This window comes from Oryctolagus cuniculus, chromosome 3, assembly GCF_964237555.1.
Source record: "Oryctolagus cuniculus chromosome 3, mOryCun1.1, whole genome shotgun sequence".
In the NCBI taxonomy this organism is placed as follows: Eukaryota; Metazoa; Chordata; class Mammalia; order Lagomorpha; family Leporidae; genus Oryctolagus; species Oryctolagus cuniculus.
Genome location: NC_091434.1, coordinates 27,869,647 through 27,897,260, shown reverse-complemented (window position 1 = coordinate 27,897,260; position 27,614 = coordinate 27,869,647). Strand labels below are relative to the sequence as shown.

The following is a 27,614-nucleotide window of genomic DNA, read 5'->3' as shown; positions in this document are numbered from 1 at the left end:
CAGTCTCAGGTATTTTGTTATCACAACACAGAATTGAAATATGACAAATGGACTCCTAAATAATATGTTATATAGGAAAATTACAACATATATAAGGAACAAAATATGAATTTCATTTTTGAAGAACTCTTCCAAATCCACATGGAAAGATCAACTTTCAAATTGAAAACTGATATAATCAATCAAATAATTTATAAAAGTATAGTAAATAATTAATCATCATAGAAAAAAGTAAATGTCAAGTACATGTAAATTTAGAAGATGTTTTTTGCCTTCAGATAACTGAAATTTAGAATATTAGATAATATCTGGTGCTATAAAGTCTTACAAAATATTCCTGATCAAACAGTTTTTGGGACAAGAATAAACTGATCCAGTACTATTTTTGAAAGATGATATGTGAAAGGAAACATTTATGTAGGTTCACTTACACATGAATTCCACTTCTACATTTGTAGACTCAGGAAATAAATGCAGGGTATGTGAAGTTTTATGAACTAGAACACACATTAGAGTAGTAATAATAATATGAAAAATGTAAATAATTTAAATTACCATCAATATGGTCGACATTCAATCAATACCTTTAATACAGCTCTTAAAAGGAAAAAAAGAGCTTTAAAAACTGACTCAGGGAATTTCACAATATACTAAACAGATGGCCTAGATGGCTGAACAGTATAAAAATACATATGGTATAACTCCATTTATATATGAAAATGTATATATTATTTTCTTCAGTTATCAATATACAAGAGTACTCCAAAGAGTTAATGGAAAATGGAGATAAAAAATAATTTAAATTTTGAAATACATGTATGTAATGTTTCTTCTAAAAGTTAAAGAAAAACGCATACTATGAAAAACTTCATGGATTTCAAAATTTTTTACCAAAATAAATGCACCTTTTAATTTAATTTTCTGTGACCTTTTTGAAGTACTCAAGTATTACATATATATTTGTGAAAAAATCTTTTCTTCTTTATATATTTTGATATATAACAATAAGAAATATTCTTCAATAATTGGAAAAATAAAGATATTTCAATTTTAAAAAATCAATAATGAATTTAATTTCTCTTTTATACTGCGTTTAATTTTATATGCCCAAGTACTTTAAAACAAGTATAGGCTCAAATGTAAGTAGGATTCTGAGAGGCTGGGATAATATTTATTTCTACATTGTTCATACATCAGTGTTAAATATATATGCTTAATTATTTTAAGAGATTCTAAATACCTTTCTTCCACCAGCATCGTCATTTTGTTAGTGCTGTAACCACATAGATGAAAAAGGCAGAAAATATAACTTTTCATGTCCTGAAATTTCTTACAATCTCAATCTCTTCAAACCGCAAAATCTGCTTTGAAATATTTGACTTAAAAGAATAAGATTGCTCAAACCTCTGTCACTCATTAAGGATGACGTGAAGTTTTTCTTTTATTGTCATTACTGTTTTAAATCAGGTTGAACTCCAAATACCACTCTCTTCAATGAAGAGTTGCCATTTCTTTAAGTTAACAAATGAACTCCCAGATTTAAATCATAGGATATTTTGTGATGCATTGCACATGCACACGCATACCCACAGGTGCACATGCGCACCTCATGAACAAGTATGCTTAAGAGTTTGTAGCAAATATTTGTGTACATTCCTGTGTATCCTGTCTCTGTATGGTATGCAAAGACAGAATATCTAAAAATGCGATGTTAGTAGTACATTTAAAATGAACCAAATATTGGGGCCGGCGCTGTGGCACAGTGACAGTGGGTTAACGCCCTGACCTGAAACGCCAGCATCCCATGTGGGCGCTGGCTTGAGACCCGGCTGCTCTATTTCTGATCTAGCACTTTGCTATGGCCTGGGAAAGCAGTAGAAGATGGCCAAACTCCTTGGGCCCCTGCACCCATGTGGGAAACCCAGAAGAAGCTCCTGGCTTCTGGCTTCGGATCGGTGGAGTTCTGGCCATTGCGGCCATCTGTGGAGTGAACCATCGAATGGAAGACCTCTCTGTCTCTCACTGCCTCTCCTCTCTCTGTGTAACTCTGACTTTCAAAAATATAAATCTTTTTAAAAAAATGAACCAAATATTAAGCTTTCCTGTTTAAAGATAGTACTATGCATGATAAGGATGTTTTAATCATAAGTGAGTAATCATCGTAGGCTCACTGTAAACATCAAGGGCAGCATTTCTGAGGTCAGGTTTGCAGCGTAATTACATTTCTGAAAGTGCAGGCATTTGTGATTTTTATGGGTTCAATGTGCTATGAGACTGAAGTCCAAATTTTGATAAATGGATTTCATGCAAAGTATATTTATTCTAAGATGTTAAAAATGAGGAATGATATGCTCGATTTTATACTATAGCATCACAAAACTATATTCCTTCTAACTGCTTCATTTCATTCCCTAACTGCAAAATAAACTCCAAGCATGCAGAACAAGAAAATAAGTTTATGGTCTGAAAAGGAGCTCAATTCAGTCCAAGAGGCATAAGGTTAATGCAGAGTTAAGAACACGTTGGGTTTTCAGTTTATTATTATTATAATTTTTTTACTCTCTTGGTAATTTGAAGAGTTTAGTGATACTAAAATATATAATTTATTGAAATATACCTTTTCCCCATCTTGATTTTTTATATTTGATTTCTTTCTGTATTTTCTTTGTCCCAGTTGCTTTTTTGTGAAGTATCAAAGAGATAAAAGAAATATGGATGTTTACAGGATCTATTAACTGATTGTGTCAAGGAGGAATATTTTTCTATGATTCTTTTATGTTTTCCTTAGATATTTAAAAACCTTCAGTTAACTTCTTATCTTTGAAAGGCAGTGGTACAGTGTGTGATTTTGTTTGTTACTTTGTTTTTGAAGGAAGTAGATGGAGAAGAGTACAGCCCTGACTTAGGAGAACATTTATAAATCGGCATTGAAAAGGATTCTGTTTCCCTGCAGTGAATCACATACTTTTCCAGGGCATCCACAAACACATAACAGATATATGGGCAGAGCATACTTCGTCTTAGGAATCAGCAATGTATAAAACTAAAGAAGTAACCCAGGCCAAATAAAAAGATGACTCTCATTCCATAGGAACATGCGTACTTTGACACATTAAATTAGTGTTTATATTTCTTGGAACAGAAGAATATGTGAGAATTGTAGTTGGCTCAAAGCAGGAAATTCTCATTACAACAGAACTTTCTCTGGAAAATATTTTATGGTCCAAAAACGCCTATAATATAAGTGATTTCCTCACAAATTAAAAGTCACATTCTATGAAAATTGATAGCCTGTGCTGCTGTGAGTCCTTTCTGGAGCAAGGTAGGTTATTAGTAAATAAATTAATTCACTGCCTATTTACTACAGTAAGCTTAACTTATGTTGTCCTCTTATGAGTTTGCAATTTTTTAAAAGACCCTCTACTATTTATTTACACATTCTCTCTGTCACTTTCTCTCTCTCTTTCTCCTCTCTCATTTGTGTGTACCTTTAGGATTGCTGTTCTGATAATGAGACCAAAAGTTTCCTTAGGAAATCTGTCTTCTAAAAACAACTGACTCATCATACCTACAAGAAAGATAAGCATTTACAAACAGATTATCTGCATTTGGAGACTTTTTATTTGGCAATTATCATAAATAAAGCAGACAGTTATATGAGTGGTGGTAGCACTTATAGGATAAAGAAAAAGTAAACAGTACCAGTAGAAAAACATGGAAGAATTAAGTATTAACCATTGGAGTTTCAATGTTTAATAGTAATGGAATAATCATATTTCTATAAAAATGTCATTCGCTCCAGTGTTGAAAAGAAGTGATGAAGTAGAACAAGAAGTAGCAAAACTGATGAAGAAAAGGAGAGTGATATTCCTGTAAAATGTATTCACAAAACAATCTTCTTAAACAAGAAGAGCTTTTGAGTACTATTTGAACATTTTTCACATATCTCTAAAAAATGCAGCTGCATTTTTCCTACCACAACCAAATGGCAAAACTATTATTCTGTGTTCAAAATGCAGAGAATTCAATAAGGTGAGTTCCATAAACTGATTGAATTTAAGGAATTACCTGGATGATTATTAAACATTTATGTGCTCAGGTTCCATCTAGGCCTATTGTATCTAATTCTGCAAAAGGACAGTCTCCAGGGTTAGGCAAGATTTTTTCAAACATGAAAATTTTTATAAAGGCACATTTTCTGATTATTTTATAGGATGCTAGTAGTTATATCTACCTTCCTTTTTAAAGGATGTGTTAAGGGACTAGCATTGTGGTGTCCCAGGTAAAGCCCGCCACCTGCAATGCCAGCATCACATATTGGTGATGCTTCGAATCCTGGTTGTTGCACTTCCAATCCAGGGAGCTCCCCACTAATGCACCTGGGAAAGCAGAGGAAGATGTCCCAGGTTCATATGCACCCACGTGAAAGAAAGCTCTTAGCTTTTGGCTTCAGTCTGGCAGTTATAGCCATTTGGGGAGTGAACCAGCAGATGCAAGATCTCTTTGTCTCTCCCCTTCTCGCCGTAACTCTGCCTTTCAAATAAGTAAAATAAATCTTCAAAAAAAAAAAAGGGTAACAAGGTAGCAATTATGACTTCTGTATTTTTAATTGTTTGGTCTAGCGGAGAATGGGAGAAAAGTTTTCACATTTCTAAATCTTAAGTGCTCGGGTGATGTACTTACTACAATTTTCAGCTTTCCTATTGTCCCGGATCACTATTCGTTGGTTGATCGTGCTGAAGAGCGTTGTCCAGTTAATGGTATGATAGTAACACAGGTTGCTGTTGTCCGTGATATAGATGTTTCCTGCACTGATTTCCTTTAGCGACTGGAACTGCAGAGAGGTGATGCCTTGTTGCTTGAGGATAAGCAAGGAGAGGCCACTAAGAGGGAGACCAGGGGTGGAGGGTAGGAGTGGAACAATAATGAAACAATAATGAAATGCATTCCTGAAGTGAAACAAGGATGTCTCAACTTACTCCAAACAATGTCACTAGAGCGTAAAAGGAGATGGAATCAATATATCTGCACTCAGAATGGCTCTTCTTTATATATTCTATATAGTCAGTTTAAAAGTTTAGGAGACATTAATTACTGAGCTGGCTTGGAGATGTGGGAAAATGTTCTCTAAGAGTTAAATAATTACTTTGCATAAATCAATTATAATTTCAAAGAAATTGTTTTTAATTCAATGTAGTCCATACTTATGTAATTATTTTTCTTGTCCATTCTCTAAAGAATTAATATACTTCCCACATCCCCATATTTCAATCAATTAACGAAAATGACTTTACATTTTGGAGATCAAAGATTTCCCTTTTCATTTACAATTTTAAATGAGTATTTAGAATTGTTTTCTGAGTTGGAATGTGCATGCATGTATGCTCAGTGACAAAGGCAGAGACAGAATTTGTTCTCACAAAAATCTTCCCTACCCATTTTGAGCAAGAGTTAAAATGCCAAAACAATGTTTTAAATGATTTATAACATTTTATTCAATAAATAGTAAAAGATGCTTGCATATAACACTTCAATACACATTATTTCTCAACTGTCCTTTTTCACAAAGATCCTTTTCCCTTTAGATTTTGAAAATCTCTTATAGATATTCTTGCCTTATATTTTAATGTAACATTCAATGTACTTTTTATAACATTATTATGAAATATTCAATGACAGTATTGATTTTAGATACCTTTCAGATTTAAGTAGACAAATTAGATAAAAATCTTATTATATAAATTGACTTCTAATCTTTCAGGAATAAGACCTTCATAAAGATAAAATATGAAATAAACCTAAAATAAAAGGAATACATTCATTAAAAAAACCTGTGTATTTTCATCATGTGAATTTAAAATATGACAATAGGATTTAGAAAGTGTTTTTATAAGCTCTAATTTTTGTCCATTTATTAACCAGTGCCACATAAACAACGGTGGACCAGTGTCTGAAACATCAGCCCTGTGAAGTGTGGTTAAACTATAGCCCCAGAAGGAAAACAGAGGCTCCTGGTACAAGATTATGCCATGTACACCTAAACCATTAGCAAGTCACTCAATTATATCATTTAGTTATGATAACATATGAGCAAAAAGAAAGTTCAGTTGTATAGTTCACATAATGCATTCTATACTTGCAAAACACTATTATTATGTTAAGTGATAGGCAGTTGAAAGATAGAAAAAAACTATGTATTACACATCATCATTAGAGGTATCTTCATTGATTTATCTTTGTAACTAACAATAGAAACATATATTCTCAGAATCTGTAAATCAGTAAGATTTAAGTTTTTGACTTATCGTACTCAGGTAATATAGGAAATTTGCAGCTTTTAACATATATACTTACCTATAGAGTACTCTCCCACCAATGGTGACCAGGTTGGAAAAAACACTGAAGTCAGTCATGTTTGGGGGCCATGATTGTATGTTCAAGAAACCTACAAGTGATTAGGACAGTAAGACTACATCAGAATATCATTGTTAATATTAGTAATAGTAGTGATTATCCTTGAAATATGATGAAAATGTGCTGAATGTGGGCGGTTAAGAAAAGAGCAATGAATATATTTACTTTTGAAGCATCCCATCACATTTTATTCTTCCAGGATTAAGAGTGATGGTTTTGGGGCCATAATATTCAATAAATAATTAATGTAAAAATAATAAGCATGGGGCCACTATTGGAGCATAGCAGATTAAGTTACTGCCCGAGATGCTGGCATCCTAAATGGGTACCAATCCTGTCCCAGCTGCTCCACTTCTGACCTATCTGCTTGCTAATGGCCAGGGAAAAGCAACAGAAGATGATCCAGGTATTGGGTCACTGTCACCCATGTGAGAGACCTGGAGGAAGCTTCTGGCTCCTGGCTCCAGCCTGGCCCAGCCCCAACCATTGCTCTGTAACTCTGACTTTCAAATAAATAAATCTTAACAAAAATAATGAGCAATATGTGTATTTTTAATATGCATGGAAGAGTAAAACTATATATGTTATAGAATTAAATGATTCCATTTCACTCACATTTTAAATTTTAGAATATTCTAAAATTTATTTTAAAAAATGTATTTGAGAGAGAGAGATGGCTGGGGCTAGATCAGGCCAAAGCCAGGAACCAGCAACTCAATCCAGGCCTCCCAGTGGAGGCAGCACTCCAAATACTTGAGTGATTAACTGCAGCTCACCAGGGTACATGTTAGAAGGAAACTGGAATCAGGAACAGAGCTGGGATTGAAACTCCAACACTTCAACATGGGATGAGGGCAACGCAACCAGAATCTTAACTTCTAGTCCAAATTCCTGCCCCCTATTTTATTTATATAATTATAATAAGTGTAGTCTAACTAGTTAAAGAAAAAAATATAGCTTCAGTTTACCTGAAATTCAATTTACCTGCATACTTCTAAGTGTCTACCTTGCCTTCTACACCATTTATGTACACAGCTAAACTTACTGATTGGATTTTCTATTCTTCGATGGTAAATCCATGACTCAAATCTATAGACTCAGTCAACTGCTGTGACAGCCTTCAAGACACAAGTATGTACTAAATGAATGTTCCATGTTAGTCATACTGCTCGTGAAAAAGTAAACATAAAAACATGGATTCAGTGGGGCTGGTGATGTGGCACATCAGGTTAAACTGCCACCTACCTAACTGGCATCTCATGAACACTGGTTCAAGTTGGCTACTCCACTTCCAATTCAGATTCCTGCTAATGGGCCTTGGAAGGCAGTGGAAGATGGCCTGAGGGCTTGGGCCATGGCCACCCACATTAGAGACCCAGATGGAGTCTTAAGCTCCTGATTTCCTTTTAGCCCAGCCAAGATGTGGCCATCTGGGGAGTGAACTAACAGTTGGAAGACAACCTCTCTCTCTCTCTCACGTTCTCCCTCTTTCTCTTTAACATAGCCTTTGAAATATATAAATAAATACGAAAACAAAAACATGGATTCAAAGGTCAGCTGACATCTACAAAAATGTGAAATTAAACAGTAACATTAAAATTATAAGGATATTTGTGTTTGTAATTCCACTGGCTTTCAAAATACGCAACGAAGCTAAGGTATAGGACACCCATTGTTCAAAATTACATGAGGTTTTACAAACTAGAATTTGCTTTGAAATGAGTTGTTGATTACAATATTATATAATGTTGTTTAAGAAAACACAAAAATTTACCTAGCTCATAGTATAACAACTGGACTTTTAAAAATTACCTGTTATCTCTCTGACTGTCCGAAAGACATTCAGTTTCTCTGGGTCTATAGCTTCAATTGCATTGTATGGATCCCTACAGGAAATCAAACAGAAATTTAGCCAAATTTAAAATTTGATGAAGAGTGAAAATGTGGGAAATGATACAATAATTATTTCATTCAAATTGAATTTTAAGTACAAACAGAAAGTTAAAAATATGTTGTTCTATGCTAGAGGTAGAAGAAGATTGAGAGGTATTTTTAAGAGACTTTTGATCACACAGAACAGGATGTCTTCATCAAATGTTCTTAGAAGATTACAGTAATAATTTGGTTTCACCTATCCTGAAGAAACTCCCAAAGATAGCAGGTCTGTAGATGAACCACTTATATTTATTTTGCTTTTGAAAGTTTATATACTGGCAAGTACATAGTCTGAAAGTAAACTATGCTGAGAATTCAATTTAGGATCCTGAAGGCAGTCTAAATTATATTTGCAGATCATAAAAAGTACTGAAACAAATACAGGTAAAGTTAGTTCTTTTTTTGTCTCAGCGCTGCCTTGATCTGTTTGTGAATTTTCATAACATTCATGTAACATTGTATTAAAGGTATTCTTCATAGTGATTATTTGGAATAGTCTTGGTCCTATTTTTAGCTCATTTCTATTTACCTTTGTAACACAGGAACTATTTGCAACCATCTGTAGGAATTATATTAACATTTGAAAACAAAGCTTGCAACAAATTCCACAATACTCAAAAGGTGTAGTTTTTTAGATTTTTAAAATATTATCTCTTAACCCATAAATATTAATGCTATTTAGATATAAATATACATATAGATACGAATATAAAGTACCTTTTAAAATTAAATATTTAATGATATTTTTCATTTTAATCCTCCGAAAACACTTTTCAGTTATAACATGGAAGTATTTGCTTACTTGGATGTTATAAAAAACTTTTGATGGTAATTCAAACAACACTTTCAGCTTTTTAAAATCAATAAGTTTATTTAAAATGTAGAGACACACAGTGAAAGATAAAGAGCTCCCATGTTCTGGTTCTCTCTGGGGATCCAAAACTGGGAGCTAGAAACTCAATCCATGTCCCCTATGTTAGTCCCAGGGACCCAGTGACTTGAGCCAGGAGTACTGCCACTCAGTGGCTGCAGTAGCAGGAACTTGGAATCTGGAGCCAGGAGTGAACCTTGGGCACTCTGATGTGGGATGCAGATCTTCTAACCAGTATCTTAACCAGCAGGTCAAAGAGCACTTACATTTGTTTTTGTAAGAAATACATAATATGTTTAACAAGTTTTATTACATAAAATACATTCTGTGATATCCTGGGTAAGTAGAGAGTATAGATTAAATATTCCCTTTACAGAAGATAAATCTTACTCAATGTTCATATCTCTATAACTGATCAAATCCTTTAAGGACATTGAGCTGAGGGTTTTTTTTTGTTTTTGTTTCTGTTTTTCCTTAGAAGGATGTACATGTCTGTAGCAATCAAATGAGTTTTATTATTGCTGTGGACATCTGTTTTTTTTCTTTTTTTTACCAATCTATAAGAACCTTCTTTTTATATGGGGAATAATCACTATGGTACATTTATTAATAATAGGATTATCAATCAAGGGATTCCACAATATCCTGACAAATAGATAGGTTTATGGCCTGTCTCCTGGGAATCTGAGTCTGAACTTCAGCATTGTGACATCCCAGAATTCGAGCCTCGAAAATAACTATCAGGTCCTATAACCTTGATCTCTGGAACCACCTTGTATTGGATTTCTGAAGTTGGTTCATCAGCATATTCTTCTATAGTGTAAACCACCCCATATCTTTAAAAATCATTCACTTGATTAAATTACTGTTTCAAGCTACGAAATACAATCAATACAATGTACTACTAGTGTACCATGGAGCATGGAGTGCTACCAAAAACCAAACACTGGATATTGCTGAGATTGGAGAAAGAGTGTAAATGTATTTCCCTATAATTCAAACATAAAATATTGATCAGACTTTTCTCAATGCCACAGGAATCTCTCTCAAAAGCTTCCAGTATAAATTAAATGTTCTGGAAAAATCAGTCTATTTATAAGTAAAGAAATATGGAATGAGTAGCTATGCTTTTGATGAATATGATAGCCAAAAATTAACAGCTTTCAGTGTTTATTCTTGTGATGAAAAGCAATGTATAGTTCAGCTGTAGGAATAGAATTAAATACGCTGGCTTTATTGATGAAGACTCAAAATTCAGGGCAAGCAGACAAAAATCAGGTCATTCCAAAGCTTTCTTGAGAAGGTTCCAGGATGCCAGGAATGAAATGAATTCTGAACTTTTAACATGAAGTTCAGTGGACCACAGAAATTTTATATTCTTAATTCTCGAGATTCAGGACTCTCGTAAAATACGCTGACAGAATTCCACTTACTAGCTTCCAAGTACCTCTTGGGAGTTCATCGTACAGTCACGTGAAATCCATAGTACTTTACAATCAAGAACTTTCCTACCTAAATTCAGAGCTGTGTGAAAGAACATTATGTGCACCTTGTCATTGTGTTTGGTGATCCAAAATAAAGTTCAGGATAAAGTGAGAGGAACATATTTTCACAATACCACTGAAATTACATTTTATCACCAAACCTATTATCTCTCTTCCATTGTCCATCATCACTACCATCTATCAGGTAAGTTTGCCCTTTCTTGCAAGTGCCTCTTTGTGATACAGCCTGAACATGCTTATTTAGCGAGCAGCTTGTTATTCTAAACACATGCCTATGAACAGTGTCAAGCATGACAAAATGTGAAAGGGGAATATTCCTAGAGAAAATCAGAGGCACTAAGCTTTGCATGGGAATGCTTTTTTAAATAAGGAAAGAAATGCCTATTTCTGACAATGGAACTACTATGTTACAAACTGATCATGAAAATTAGCTTTCTTGACCCCTCTCACATATTAAAAATTTAAATGAAAATTTGCCAATAAAATTACTCCCTGAAGAAACTCTTCTCATTTAATTATAATTTCTGCCCTTTTATGAGTTTAAATAAATATCTCCACTACTTTAATAAAATCATGCACTACTATTAAAATCTAGTTTGTAAAATATGGAGGATAATTAAGGAATTAAGTGAAGTAAAACACTTCTTTAATTTATTAGTTTTCTGTTTAAGATGCCCTGTATTATCCACTTTTTAAAAATCCCTCTCTTTCTCTCCACATTCACAATTTACATGCACCAGTATGCCTATATTTTAAATATATATCATAACTATATACTGTATAGATATTATATACACATACATATACACATGCATATACACATGCATATATATGTGATGCCCACTGAATTAACTTCACAGCCGAAAGTGAAAGGATTCAGAATATATGTTTCATGTTGGCGAGAGACTCAGAGTGAGCAAATGGATCATGCTTTCACATTTATTTATCCTGGAAAATGCCTCATACATTAAGAAATAATAATATTAATTATAACTTCACATATTCCAGGTTTAAATGCTATGATTAACGATAGTCATCTGAACTAAGAAGTATGGCTTATTTTAAAGAAAGTTTTGGCTTTATTTGGGTTCCAAAATAGACTATAAAGGACTATAATCAAGTCTATAAAATAATATTTGTATAAAAATTGTAGTATAAACTAGACATGGTCACCAATAATTCTCTTTTCTACTGCCTTCTCTTGCATCAATTTTCATGCTTTTCATTTTCTCACCTTTCTCTTTCCCTTCATCCCCTCTTCACTCATTAAGGTTTTAAAACTGTACTGATATGGCTGACACTGCAGCTCACTTGGCTAATCCTCCGCTTGGACCCCGGGTTCTAGTCCCAGTTGGGGTGCCAGATTATATCCCGGTTGCCCCTCTTCCAGTCCAGCTCTCTGCTGTGGCCCGGGAGTGCAGTGGAGGATGGCCCAAGTGCTTGGGCCCTGCACCCACATGGGAGACCAGGAGGAAGCACCTGGCTCCTGGCTTCGGATCGGCACAGCGCGGTGGTCATAGCGGCCATTTGGGGGGTGAACCAACGGAAAAGGAAGACCTTTCTCTCTGTCTCTCTCTCTCTCACTGTCTAAATCTGCCTGCCCCCCCCAAAAAAAAAACTGTACTGATAAATTCAAAGTACATTTTATTTTAGGGGGTTGGCATTGTGGTATAGCAGGTAAAGCCACCACCTGTGATGCCAGCAACCAATATGGTTGCTCGTTCGAAGTCCAGATGCTCCAGTTCCTATCCAGATCCCTGCTAATGACCTGCCAAAAGCAGCAGAAGATGGCCTAAGTGCTTGGACCCTTGCTACCCCATGAAAGACCTGGCTCTTGGCTCCTGGCTCCTGGTTTTGGCCTGGCTCAGATCTAGTCATTGGGTCCATCTAGAGAGTGAACCAGCAGATGGAAGATCTTTCTATGTCTCCCTCTCTCTCACTTTCTAATAAATAAATAAATTACTTAAAAATTTTATTTTTACTTGCCACAATAGTCAGAAGAAATAGGTATCTATTATTAAATCACTTCTCAATTTTTAATTGGAAAAACTTGTTTGACATCAAAAGATTGCCACTCAATAGGTCTAGTCCATGGTATAGCTGTAAATGAAATTACAGTCTAGTCTGCATCAAGTTACTCAGGTAGAAAGTCTAATTCTTATTCCTAGAGTTTTTTTTTTTATTTTAAGGCAAGATTTTTTACTTTTAATCCACATGAGTTGATTTTCTGTAAGTCATTTTTCACCTGGATTAATTAGCATGAATTACTTTCCTTAGAAGTCAGGGTTAGTAAGCTTTATAATACACTTTTGCAAACTACTGAATGTGAATTCCCTACTTCACAGTGTCTTTTATAATCCACTGAGATATCTATTTCAATATTTTTGTACTTACTTATTCAGTTATCTTTGACTCTAGGTCATAAATGAAAATATGTAAATAATTTATAAATTGCATAAATCCAGATTTTTAGTAAACAGTTTGATGATGACCAAAGACTAAACTAGCTATCCTGGATCTCAATAGATCAACTGTTTTTCAAACAGTTCTAGCCATGATTTATATGTGAGAATTTTAACAATTACATCCCTTTAGTTGGCTCACAATTCATCTATCACAAAATTCCTGCAGTATTTCTCCATGTGGGCAATACTACTTCACTGAAGGAAAGCTGGAACATTTGTTGAGGTATTTTAGTTACAGTCAAAATTGGGGGATAGTATAGTCTTTTATTAATAACCCAAGGTCAAGGATGTTCAATGTCTCTTAGAACAAAGAACTGCATCAATTCTTGTAGAACCTTAAGCTGATCCTATTATACATTTAGAATTTTGTGTGTACAAACCTCATGCTTGGTCATACTTTGTATTTAGTTCCATAGTCATGTTGGCCTGATTTCCAAGAAAAGTTATTTTCCTTTCTTTTGTTATGTAACAATACATAGGTTACTTATTTTCTATTCCACTGGTCAGCTGTTCCTTGCCTCAGTAGTTCTCTGTACTTATTATACAGAGATAATTTACATGTCATTTCTAAAAAAGCCACACTTTAATGGAGACTGGATATTGTCCTATCAATACATATTTTATTACATATTAGTATTTCTTCTTTAAAAAGCATCTACATAATTGCAATGATTTTAAGCATTATGTATATAAGTAGAATATATTATGTATAAATTTTACTTCATAGTTAAAGTATCAAAAGCTTAATACATAAAAAAGAAATTTGAGGACTGATAGGTACGAAAATCACTTTTCTTACACAATTCATGAGAATATGATTTCAAATCTCTCTCCACAATGATAGACTTTACATTATTTCATTTATTATTTACACATGGATGTAGGCAATGTTACTGCATTTTATTTCTCAGAAGACTTTATTAACATGATATGATCTTTCACTTACGGTGCTATATAGTTTTCAAAAGTGAAAATGTAGATGTATTGCCTTACTAAATGTCATATATAAATTGAATTACAAAGATGCATTTAAATACTATCCCATGTCGTTTACCCAATGCACCAAGGAGGCTAAGACAGCAAAGTAAATGGATTCGGAGGACAAGGAGAACTGTGGTAAAGTCAACTGAATGGGTCCCATCTCAAAATGGCTGATGCTACCCAGCTCCAACAGATTATAGCAATGAGAATATAGGCTGCGAAGTACTAATTCTAAATATTTTTTAAAGAGAAGTTAAAATTTTTAGTCTTAGTTAAAAAAAAAAAACTGCTCATGACACAATTCTGGACACAGTATATACAGTACCTGATACAGGACCACATTGAAAGCTACATTTTAAAGTAAGGAGATATTTTATGCCATAACACATGCAATAATTCATTTGAATGGAAAGAAATTTTTCTATTGCTCTTTCTTTTCCCATTTGGACATATTTATTCATTATGTGTTACATTATTTTGCTTCTAGAAATGGTGTGATGTATTTTCAGGGTAAGATTTTGAATTGAAATATGTCAGTGACATTTTTTATTTCTTGCCTGTAGTGCTAATATTCAGGGATTGAGAAGTAACATATACAAACAGATAAAATATAAAGTAAAAATACTGACATTTTTATTATAATTTAAAGAATACAAACTTGGTGTTTTTTCCAGTTAAAACCAGCAGGTGTTTCTGTAATGAAGGCATCCAGACAATGTTACAATTTTTACTACCAAAAAGAAATTCATTTCTCTTACTGTGGCAGTAAATTCCAACTTAGAAAAATAGAGAAAGTGGCTGTCTGAGGACTGAATATTTCTGAAAGAAGCATATGAGAATTTCACCTTATTGATTTGTTTCATGTGAAAATAATAATTTACCTTGCATTAATTTATCTTGACCTAATAAATTAGGTGTTTGCACGAAATTCGCCATCTCACACATTTATATTGTTTCCCAATACATAGGTAAGATAAAGCCAAGACTGTTGAAAATTATGCCTTTGAAGAGAATGACCTACAAATATATTTTAGCTCAAATACAAATTTATATTTTCAAACCTAAGTAGAAGCATCCCAAAGCTCCAGTTTGCCACTGCTGCTGTTGATCTGGCCCTTGCTTTTCCAGGCAAAGAGCATTAATGAAAGATAAAACTCTTCTGGGTCATGAGGAATCAAACCAACAAAGCTACATAATCTCTTGAGATGTGTTTATATTTTATAAAACAGTCTTGTACAAAAATGTAATACTGACCCATGAATACCAGTGACAAGGAAAATCAAATTCCCATTGATCTTGGTGCAGTTTATGAATTTGTCAATGTTACTGGAATCCACAGTCTGGGCTGACATCAACGATCCTGTGCCAATACCATCACAAGCTGCAAAAATGAGATTCACTGTCAGGTGGCTGGAAAACTTGTTTTTGGTCAAAAATCTTTGCATTTTCATTTAAAAATAACAATATATTTCTGAGTTGTAACCAAAGTCAGTAATCACATAAATATTTATACTTATATATAGATATAGATTATTATCTATGCTTTCTTTTTTTTTTTTTTTTTTTTTTTTTTTGGCAGGCAGAGTAGACAGTGAGAGAGAGAGACAGAGAGAAAGGTCTTCCTTTGCCGTTGGTTCACCCTCCAGTGGCCGCCACGGCCGGCGCACCACACTGATCCAATGGCAGGAGCCAGGAGCCAGGTGCTTTTCCTGGCCTCCCATGGGGTGCAGGGCCCAAGCACCTGGGCCATCCTCCACTGCACTCCTGGGCCACAGCAGAGAGCTGGCCTGGAAGAGGGGCAACCGGGACAGAATCCGGCGCCCTGACCGGGACTAGAACCCGGTGTGCCGGCGCCGCAAGGCGGAGGATTAGCCTAGTGAGCCGCGGCGCCGGCCTATCTATGCTTTCTAAAGGCTCTACTTAATTAAGAGAGAGACCATGTAGCCTAAAAGTAAGTCTGAAGTTTGCTCTTTTCCGAGGCAGTCCTTGATACTTTGAAAAGTTTAACTGCCTTTTGGAGATTCAGATTGTTCTTTTGTACCTATTAATTTCATTTTCATTCTGGTGAAGAATTTGAGTATTCATGCTGAAAAGTCCATCTTCCTCCACTAAAACACTACAGCATGAATTATCTGCAACAATTATTTAGCGCTCATGGAAACCTTGTGATTTCCCTATATTATTTTTGAAATGCATCCCTTGTTGTGCTTAGGAGATCATTTTGTATATTTGAAAGCAATTAATACATGTAGTAGTGCTAAAATAACAATGTGGACTCTTATTTTTGCAAAACTTCTACAATGTGCTACAGATAGGATAAAATGAAACTTCATTTCTGAGTTCATTCTGATGTTTTTGTTTGTTTTTTGATCATAGTATATAAATACACAACTCAAACCAGTAAGATATAACATCATGACAGTTAACATTTTGGGAACTGTCCAAAGTCATGTAAAGTATTTGGGGAAATGTTTGGTTGTGTGAGTAGGTATATTCTGAGAAGGTAATTTCATTAGCTTATTAAAAAAGGAAAACCTAGGTATAGACCCCTGTTTTAACCAAAATAATTTTAGTTGTAACTCACCTTTTGGGCAAATGTCAGTACAAGGTTTGCACATCTTAATTCCATTTTCTTCTACTTCCATCTTGGAACTAGGGCAGGCACGTACACAAGAACTGGAATCTACCACAAAATTATCTGATTTTTTAAGAAAAAAAAGTAAAATAAATGTTCACTCTCAGCAAATCAACCTCAAACAAAATATTCTAAGGTTTGAAAATGATTAGCATCTTTGACAGTATATGTGTCTCTTCCTCTAAAACAACTCTTTGATTAGGCATCTCAACAAGAAATATTCTATCCAACTAACTACATTCAAAACCCTGGGCAATGTTTTTTAAGAACAGCTATACTTGTATAGCTGCTGTTCCACACTCTGAGTTGACCCCAAGATAGACTGTATTTCTTTTATAGACTTAGGAAATGACATGGCATTTAGTTTGTGTTTTTTCAATAGTTCCAGGTCATTTCATGTCATGATGCATGTTTGAAGTCTTAAAAATACTTCAAATTCATGTAGCCCAAATGAAGCATAAGTCAAAATGCGTTGAATTGAGAGAGTGTACTATATGCAGGAAGAAATGCTTTAAATGCATTCTTTCAGTAGGGTGCCATGGAAATGTCTCATTTATTTCCACAAAGAAACAAAATTAAATGGGAAAAGAGTACTTCAGGAAAGTTATATGAATAGAAGGGACTTCTAGTGACATTTTTAGGATTCCAGTGACCTAGGATATTCCAGGACATCCCCTCCATACACATATAAATATATAATCCCCTTCCACAATAAAGGGAGAACACAACATTCACCAGGCTGCTGTGAGTTTGAAGGCAGCTTCCTTCCATGCCTGAGAATATTGCTTTGGCCCAATATGCAATGGTATAGAAGACTTCTAGCCTTGAGGGGTAACCCATTAAGGAAATGGCACAGGTCCAGACTTTCTAACAACCAATTCTGCTACTTGGGGTACAAGACTCAACATGCTGTATTATATTGGAAGTATCTATGCTGTGTGGAGTTATGACAAGTCTCAACTGGAAAATCACAGCAGAGACCCACAGGTTTCTAGAGCTAAGCATTGCTATCTGTAGTACAGGATTGTTTCCCATTTATGAAAAGTTCCTGACATGCTCTGGGTCCTGATAGAGATGGAACATCTAACCATGTGTCAATGATTAACCTAATGATCACAACTGACCATCATAAAAAAAAAAAAATCTGTTCGTACTGGATTATATAATTTTGATAGATCCAACAGCAAAATCACAAAGCTGAAGCAGTGCAATCGTGATGGGATATGAGTAGAAGAAACACAAATAAACTGCAGAAGCAGGTATTTTTGACCCCCATGCCATCCTCCACTATGCTAGGGCTTCACACTCAGCTCATAACTATGGCTACATTCAGACTGACAGGGGCACTTCTGATAAACTGAAAGAGGAAAATGAAAACTAGGCTTGGTGTGGGTGCAAGTTGATGGAGACAGCAGTTTCCCCACAGCCTCACTTAGGACTGGTCTTGAAAGACGGTGGGTATGAAAGTCCTACCAAGGGCACAGTTCTGTGTAGTGCAACTGATAACTCACTTTGTTTGGATACAGAAGCAGTCTGACCTTAGACTACCTGGGACTCACGCCAGGGGCTTGCCCTGGAGGAAGAAATACTGAAAAATCTGGAAATGAGAGACTCTGAGGCACAGTATATAAATGGATCCACAGGAACAAGGTGCAAATTGTGTCTATTTCAATATTCTCAGCAACATGTATCAGCAAGCTTCTACCACCAAAGAGGCACTTCGTTGAGATGGCATCAAAGCCAATGCTGCTTTCTTTTCTTCCCCAGTGTTGACTCTGAAAATATTCCCTAATAACTTAATCTCTGTCTCAGGGGATTCCAACCTGCAACAGGTGAATATACTAATATATTAAGTACATAACTGCACTTTCTGCAAGCTCTTGAAAGTATTTTATAATTAGATACCTCCACATTGCTGTAGCAATTTATACCACGTAGAATAAACAGAAATTATAAATAGCCTTACAGCAATTAGGCTCAAGTTTTGCTGGCAAATGACTTTTTAAAAAATGTATGTTGCTAGGCATTTTTAAAGTGTCAGAATTATAGATTAGAAATTATAGACCCATGGTGAGAAGCTAAATGTATTTGTTTTTCTAGAATAGCTCCAGATTAACAAATCAAGGCTTGTAAATTAGGACCAACATGATATGAATTTTACAGAAGCCAAATACTGAAGTATTTTCAATTAGTGTGTATTTTGACTACATAAACTAATCTAAGAAAGAACTTTTGGAATTTACTATATATAAGCTAAACTGGGCTTGTTATTTCATAAAAACTTTCTCTCCTTAGCCTCTTGCTAGAGTATCCAAATGACAGCCTTCAGGTGAGCCATTCTAAAGGCTTTAGAAAACAAAATTCCCCAGTTCAGATTTTCCTGGTATTTCTTCTATTCCATCTCAAATATTGGTCTTTAACCTCTGGTCTGGAATAAAAGATAAAGCACCAAAAAAAAAAAATCTCAAAAGAGCACAGTTTTGATAGTCTGTGGGGAAGTCATCAGATTTTGAAAATAATAGAATAAGAAAACATTTGTCAAAAAGAAAAAGTATAATATTGAGTCCCATCATACACTACTCACTACTTTCTAGCCCCAAATTTTGCAAGGATAGTAAGATGATTAGATCAGAAGATTTTAGATGAAGGATATTATTTTGGATATTGAAGAATTTAAGATGGAAATTTCTACCATGCTAAAGATACTGTGTGTGCTACTTTAAATGCTAATTAAGGGCCATCTGCAAACATAATTATTCTATCAACCAATACAAAATATTTAATAACAATAATTAGACTTGTGTTTTCAAAGATTTTTTAATATTCCACCACTCATTCTTTTTTTTAAAGATTTATTTATTTATTTGAAAGGCAGAGATACACAGAGAGGAGAGGCAGAGAGAGAGAGAGGTCTTCCATCCAATGGTTCACTCCCCAAGTGGCCGCAATGGCCAGAGCTGTGCCAATCTGAAGCCAGGAGCTAGGAGCTTCTTTTGGGTCTCCCATGCGGGTGCAGGGGCCCAAAGACTTGGGCCATCTTTTACTGCTTTCCCAGGCCACAGCGGACAGCTGGATAGCGAGTGGAGCAGCTGGGTCTCGAACCGGCTCCCATATGGGCTGCCGGTGCTTCAGGCCAGGGCGTTAATCCACTGCACCACAGCGCTGCCCCCCCCCCCACAACTCTTATTCTTATGTCCTTTTTGATTCTTATGATGGAAAAAGTGAGGAGGTATATGATTATTAACTTTCACATCCTAAAGAGAAAGAGAGAACTGGTTTCCTCAAAGTCATGTGATTCACAAGAAGGTAAAACCATAAAGCATAACCACTTTAATTCCATGCCCCTAATGTATCACACACACAAAGTGAAAATGGCCAACGCATCTGTAATCTGTATGAGGCAGGTTTCTAAGTCTTTATTTAAAAATGAGTGTATGTGGATTAAAATAGGGATTTTTCAGGCTTTGCAATAGGAAGAAAGTGTCATTCGTCATGCGAAGCAAATTAATTGACTACAAAATTTCAGTATATACATGCGGCTCTCAAAAATTTCATGGAAAACTCATTAAAAATTACTATGCATGGATTTCAAATTTTTTGCATCAAAGAAAATTATCTATAATTCCATTTTTACACAAATTCTTGGAAATACCCTCACATAGTATAGTAAATGGTTGATTAAAGTCATGCTGCTCAATATGATTCCTCAAGATAGGTCATTGATTTGCTAAAGCTCTCTTAATATACATTTCATGTTTACTGTTTTAAGATTCTATTTGAGGCATCCCATATGGGCGCCGGTTTGAGATACAGCTGCTCCACTTCCCATCCAGCTCTCCGCTGTGGCCTGGGAAATCAGTGGAAGATGAACCAAGTACTTGGGCCCCTACACCCATGTGGGAGACCCAGAAGAAGCTCCTGGCTCCTGGCTTAGGATCGGGGCAGCTCCAGTCATTGTGGTCACTTGGGGAGTGAACCAGTGGATGGAAGATCTCTCTCTCTCTCTCTCTCTCTGCCTCACCTCTCTCTGTGTAACTCTGACTTTCAAATAAAGAAATAAATCTTAAAAAAAGATTAAATTTGGTATTAAAATTATACTGCTGTATACTCTAGTATAAAAGCATACTGAGAAATAGTTTTAGGTAGAAACTGATTCTTACTAGAAGTTGGCTCCATCCATTACATATTTTCTTGCCACTTAAGCAATTATTTTTCTGATAAATATTAAGATAAGTTAAAAAAATGAGGTATAGTAAAATTAATTAGGGTTTAGGAGTGAACAACATTTCACTCTAGCTGTTAAACTTTAGATCGTTTAAATTTATTTGTATTGATTGCCTTATTTGTCAAATACAAGTTCAGAAATCATATCCAAAGAAATTCATAACATTAGTAGAAGTTTCCAAGTGAAACTAACTTGAATGAAATGCCATCATTTTTCAAAGATGACCTAACTGACTTGGCTATTTTTATTGTGTGACTTACGTGGGCATTTCTTGACACAGAACGCGCCATAGGTGTACTTCGCATTGAAGTTGTGCTCCAACTGAAAAGTGGTTGGATTGTAGACAAAGGTTTGGGGACACTGAGTAACACATGCTCCACTGTCATTGAAATTCATGCAGGCCTGCAACACAGCAAATGTTGCTTTCATTTACAAATAAATTTCATAATACTTGCTAATGAAGCAATAGCACTGTAACAGTTTCATGAAAAGGTTGCATTCTTAGTATATATCAATTTCAGAAAAATAGTAAAATGTAATAGTTTTATGGCCACTTCATTGTACAAAATTTCATAAAATGTTTTTTGTCTAATATCAGTAAATATCTATCACTTTTAGTTACTGATATTTAAACTACTTAATATTTACTCACTAATTTAGAAACTAAACATTGGCTTAAATGCTTTAAGATAATTAATAATAAAAATGATTTTTAATCTGATAGATTCTTTATTCTTTGAATTATTATACTCAATATCAATTAAGCGTACGTTTCTCTAACTTTTAACACAATAATACTCTATTTTTGACTTTCCTTTTTAAAAATATTTATAAAAAGTGAGTAAATTTCACGTATTTCATATATTCAGTTTGAAGAGCATAATCATATTCCCACCCTTACACTCACATTTATTCAAAGGACTTGTGCTTAGTCTTACAGTCTGGCACTGACAACTAAATCTCTAATTCTACATGCTTGGCTTTCTTCTGAGTTAGTGTTTGGAGAATTCAGTGCGTTAGGTGACATATTAAACATAATCATCATCACTGTTGTATGTGAGAAAACATTGTGGTGGCCGCTTAAATTGGACTTAAAGAAAACAATCTGACAACTGACCAACTGATTACAAACAAAGTACATGTAATACCAAAATGTAATAAAGAAACTAGTTATAGTTAACCTGTAATTAAATAATATATTGTGGTTTGTTTCACATCTTTCATAAGGCCACACCCTTTTGCAAAATTCATGACATTCAAATAAGACAGTTTTATTTCTGCTGACATATTTATATTGAGAACACATTTTAGTAATATTTTCAAATTCATTTGAGAAGAACTCTAATCCATTCTACCGCTGGAGAGTTGGGTATTTGATAGAAAAAGAGGACATATGTATTAATACATAAAAGTATTATTATCAAAAGTGTTGAGCTAATTCTGTTAATTAAGAAATTAAGCCTCCATAGGAATAATTTAGGAAGGCAAGCTAATGTGAATTCAAACTAAGTTTTATATTTCATCACAAATTGTCATACTGTCAGTTATTAATAAGCATTAATTTATTCTGCTTCCTCAAAACATTTGCTTCATCAATTGTTGTTTAGCAAGCACTTTATCACAAACATGACAATTCGCTGATGATGGTCTACTGGATGCATAATCAGAATGAGATTCACTGATGATACATTTCTCACTAAGATGACACTTTCTAGAAAGAATCTATTAAAAACCAATCTAGGAACCTCAGTAAGTTTTAATTTATGGTCATAAAACTTCATGTATCCTTCTAATTGCTTTACTGACATACTTTATGTAACATTGTACACAGATTGCTTGGAAATGAAGGAATGTAAGCCGGAGGACAAACACTTCACCTTTCAGACAGCAAACAAAACAAGGGAACATACATCCAGGTCTCTGTCTAGAATTCTTGAATATTCTGTACCAGATGCCAAAAGAATCACTGGACCATTCCACAAAAGTAATGAAATAGAACTCTGTGCCTCACTTGGCACTCTGTTTGTCATGATAATGGAACCATGAAAAGAATTCACTGCAAAACTTTAAAGTGAGAGTTTTTGATATTGTTGTTTATCACTGCTTTTGTTTTGACTTGCTAATGTATCACCTGCAGTGTTCACTGCTGTCAAAATCAAATTTCCTCCTATCCTGCCCATCCTGGTTATAGACAAAAGTTCTCAGTTCAAGACCAATTGAGAATAATTTTAAAACTTTTAGCATTTTGACTTCATTTTCTCTGCCTCCTTATCAACTTATGCAGCATATATTTTTGTTTCACTATAGAAAATGGTATCCACAGTGAGTTTCTTGTGAAATTTTTCAAAATTCAGAAAGTATAACTCCTAAGAGCTTAAATTTATATAACTTAATTATGAAATTAATTGTCAATTTGAAAAACAATGCTCAACTTTACTATACTATGATTATTTGCTGGAGATGTGAGAAGCAGAAGAAAGAAAATATTTTTAACAATAAAACTTTTTTGTGATTTTTAGCTTAAAATGAAGCAAGGATTTGGTGAGTATGGAATTGAGCTAATGATACCTCAGAGAATCACTTATATACTTTCCAAAGAACATGACCTTAAATCAAAGATATGACCTTAAAATGTAATTAAAGCAGTCCGCAACAAACTTAATGTCCATTTTAACAAAAGTTTCCTCTTCTAAAACAAAAATCACATAGATCAACATGTAAATTGCTTTAAATATGCAATAAAAATCTTAAAACTTTTGAATATTAGTTTGCAAACAGTATAAACTGGAAAAAAATCACAAATTTGTGTTACAGCCTTGAAATTCATATTGGCAAACAAAATGCAAATGACTTCACCCACAGGACTCAATATTGTAACAACATAAACAGGTAATAACTATTTTGGGATAGATATGTTCTCTTGTGCTCTAGAATAAATTTCTTCTGTGATATAAACTATATCAGAAAGACACAGTTCATTTAGTAGAACAGAACAATGCGTTCATCAGTAGCCAACTCAGTGAGGGAATGCTTTCTTGTAGGGTGCAGTGCATTTCTTAACCTAAAATGGCTAAACCTGATCTTGCTGTCTGAGCTAAAAAGCAAAGGAAGAGAGAGCAAGGGAATACTGAGACTTACAAAGCAATCGGTGTCCTTAGGTCCTGAGCAGCCCCCTGCACATTCTCGATGACAGCAGTCACTGACGTAGGGCCCGTAGCACCTGCCATCACATTGTTCCGCACACACTGTCCTTGTCACTGCAGAAGACAAAGATCGGATCTCCATCAAAGTCAGTCAAGCATGAGAAATTCCTACAGTTATTTGCAGTAGTTGAGAAAAGCTAAGTTCTGGGAAAGCTGTTTACTCAATCCATCACTGAATCAATTCAGTAAGCATTTAGTGAATCAAGTTTGCAACTTGCTAAAAAAAAAAACAAAAATGAAAATCCTAAAAATTAATTTGCATATTTTGTTTCTAATGTCTTTTTGTTTCAGTAAATAATTTTAACGCTTTTCCAAACTCACTCAACAAGAGTCAAATTTGAGATAAGTGAATAACATATTTGTCAGCTTGGGAAAAAGTAAGCAATAGAGTCAATTCATACAATGAGCATAGTAAGGTCCTAATGTAGAAGATGTTCTCAGAAATACATTTAAGAATTCAGTAGTCAGGGCATTTTATGTAGGGAAGGGAAGTAGCAAGAAGAATGGTTGAGAGAGGGAGAAGGGAGATGGAGAAGAAAGGAGAGAAAGGGAGGGGAGAAGGAAGTAAAAAGGAAATGAAATTTACAGCAAGTATAACAAAAAGTTTCATTGGTCTCTTCTAAGATCCTTTAAGTTGACAGCATCATATCAGAGCATTCTTTAGCAAAATAATATTATGGGATGTGCATCAAAATTGCAGCCATAACAGTCATGACTGTATATTTCACTTATCCCAAAGAGAATTCTTTACAGAATTTCAAAGTACAAGTTTTATATGACAGTGCAGCATTTCATTTCATGGTTTTGTATTTCCATTTTAGCATTGTTTCTTTTACATTTTTGACTACCACTTCAAGATCCTACCTGTTGGACGTTAATATTTTCAGATTCTGTCTTTTTTTTTAGGGCTACAGGCTCATTTCTCCATGAAATATTCATAATGTCCTGTGCATATCACCTAGAGGTAAACGACTCTCAGGTTCCAGAACTGAATTCTCTATGGAGCTGCAGTATGTATTTTCAGTCCTTTGTGGAAATGCCCATTTAGACATCCCAAGCTCTACATAGTGAAATGTAGCTCACTTTCCCACCACCACCACCACTGAGAGCATTCTCTTTGTTCCCTGTCTCAATTCAAGAGCATCATACATCTAGTGCTCAGCCAGAAATTTGGGATGCATTTTCCATATTTCTTTCCCTTCACTAGGACTTCTCATACCTAAGAAAGTTATCAAGTATTAGCATTTCTGTTTCTTTTTAAAAAATGTATAACTTATTTTATTTTTAAGGAATTTACTAATATATTAGATTTCCTAGATCACAGCACATGCATGATAATTACTAAAATTAACATCAATTTTTGTTAAGGAAAACAAATAATATTTATAATTCCATAATTTTTTTAACTTTTATTTAATGAATATAAATTTCCAAAGTACAGAATATTGATTACAATGACTTCCCCCCCATAACGTCCCTCCCACCCGCAACCCTCCCCTTTCCCACTCCCTCACCCCTTCCATTCACATCAAGATTCATTTTCGATTCTCTTTATATACAGAAGATCAGTTTAGCATACATTAAGTAAAGATTTCAACAGTTTGCTCCCACACAGAAACATAAAGTGAAAAATACTGTTTGAGTACTAGTTATAGCATTAAATCTCAATGTACAGCACACTAAGGACAGAGATCCTACATGAGAAGTAAGTGCACAGTGACTCCTGTTGTTGACTTAACAAATTGACACTCTTGCTTATGACATCAGTAATCACCCTAGGCTTTTGTCATGAGCTGCCAAGGCTATGGAAGCCCCCTGGGTTCACTGACTCTGATCATATTTAGACAAGGCCATGGTCAAAGTGGAAGTTCTCTCCTCCCTTCAGAGAAAGCTACCTCCTTCTTTGATGACCCATTCTTTCCACTGGGATTTCACTCGTGGAGATCTTTCATTTAGGTTCCCCCCCCCCCCCCGAGTGTCTTGGCTTTCCATGCCTGAAATACTCTCATGGGCATTTCAGCCGGATCCGCATGCCTTAAGGGCTGATTATGAGGCCAGAGTGCTGTTAGGACATTTGCCATTCTATGGGTCTGCTGTGTATCTCACTTCCCATGTATAATTCCATAATTTTACAACCTAATGGAATTTCTTTTTTTTAATTTTATTTAAGGTATAAAAATGTCATGCATTTCATACATACAGATGTAGGAACTCAGTGATTCTTCCCACCTTACCTTCCCTCCTGCCCATGATCCTACTCTTCTTCCTCCTTTCTCTCCTATTCCCACTTTTAATTCTTAACAATTCCACATTTCTGTTTCTTAAATATTGCTCATGATTCCCCCACTCTCTGTTCCAACCTTGTTCAGAAACTTGTCTCTAAGTTACTACACAGTTGTATCAGGTTACTCAGATCTCATCTTTTCCTTCCAAAGAATCCCCCTTGTTCTCTAAAAGTGATGCGTTGAAAACATAAATCAATGTCTATAAAATCAGTGTTGAGTCAAAACATTAACAACTTACTGGTCATCTGCTACTCAAGAATTAAACCCTTGGCAGTGGACAGAAGTCCTCTCAAAAGCTGACCCCATGCCTACCTTTGCTGGTGTTTCTTACCAGGTGTCCACAATCTGCAGACAGAAACACTATTTGGCAATTCCTGTTTCCTTGCAGTGCATGCTTCTGGGAGCCTCATTACCTTCGCAGAAGGCATTTCTCCATGGTGAAAGCCTTGCCTATCTCCACACAGCAAACGCTCACTCTAAATCTTCCTGGACACTTCCCCAAGCTGTGATTCTATCACTCCTGCTTCTGAATAAGCAAGAAGACAAGCTTCACATAGCGGTCTATGGAACCCGAAGGTCTGGGCTCAAATCCCAAATTCATCCATGTGATATGGGCAAATTATATGACCGCTCTGCATTTTATTTTAGTATTTTAAAGATGGTGTTAGAATTAGTACTGATGTAATTAGAATGAAGACAGAGATATAGGTATAAAGGGATTAACATGGTCCCCATTACTCCTGCCCAGCAACAATTAGGTATTATTATTGTACTTACTATATTACATTGTATTTACTTTTCCATGTTTGCCTGCCCCACTAACCCCTGAGTTTGTCGAAGTTTACTTTCCTATAGAATTTTTATCCTCAGTGACAAGTAAAGTGTTTGGCACTCAGTACACAATACATAAGAATCTTATTTAAGTAAGTAAGTCAGTCAAATATTGCCAACCCAATGAGAGTATCTGCTGAGACCTCAGTTCATTATCAGAGGGATAGCAACTGTGAAACACAAATTTAAAATACCAAGAAATAGAGCACATCAACATTAAAATATTTTAGAAGTATTGTTAGCATACATTATTAGACTTCTTAG

At 34.9% G+C, this 27,614-nt stretch overlaps 1 protein-coding gene across 7 annotated transcripts in view; it reads right to left on the bottom strand.

Moving 5' to 3' along the window:
* The window catches only part of ERBB4 (erb-b2 receptor tyrosine kinase 4), a 1,263,146-nt gene that overhangs the window by 349,839 nt on the left and 885,693 nt on the right, over window positions 1–27,614 (bottom strand). For all 7 annotated transcript variants that reach the window (XM_051849160.2, XM_051849161.2, XM_051849158.2 and 4 more), the window contains 7 exons: window positions 24,170–24,288; window positions 21,292–21,433; window positions 16,756–16,869; window positions 15,426–15,552; window positions 8,227–8,300; window positions 6,355–6,445; window positions 4,684–4,883 (listed from right to left, as the gene is read on the bottom strand). In XM_051849160.2, coding sequence (XP_051705120.1) covers window positions 4,684–4,883; window positions 6,355–6,445; window positions 8,227–8,300; window positions 15,426–15,552; window positions 16,756–16,869; window positions 21,292–21,433; window positions 24,170–24,288 — 867 coding nt within the window. The remainder of the gene's footprint in view (window positions 1–4,683; window positions 4,884–6,354; window positions 6,446–8,226; window positions 8,301–15,425; window positions 15,553–16,755; window positions 16,870–21,291; window positions 21,434–24,169; window positions 24,289–27,614) is intronic.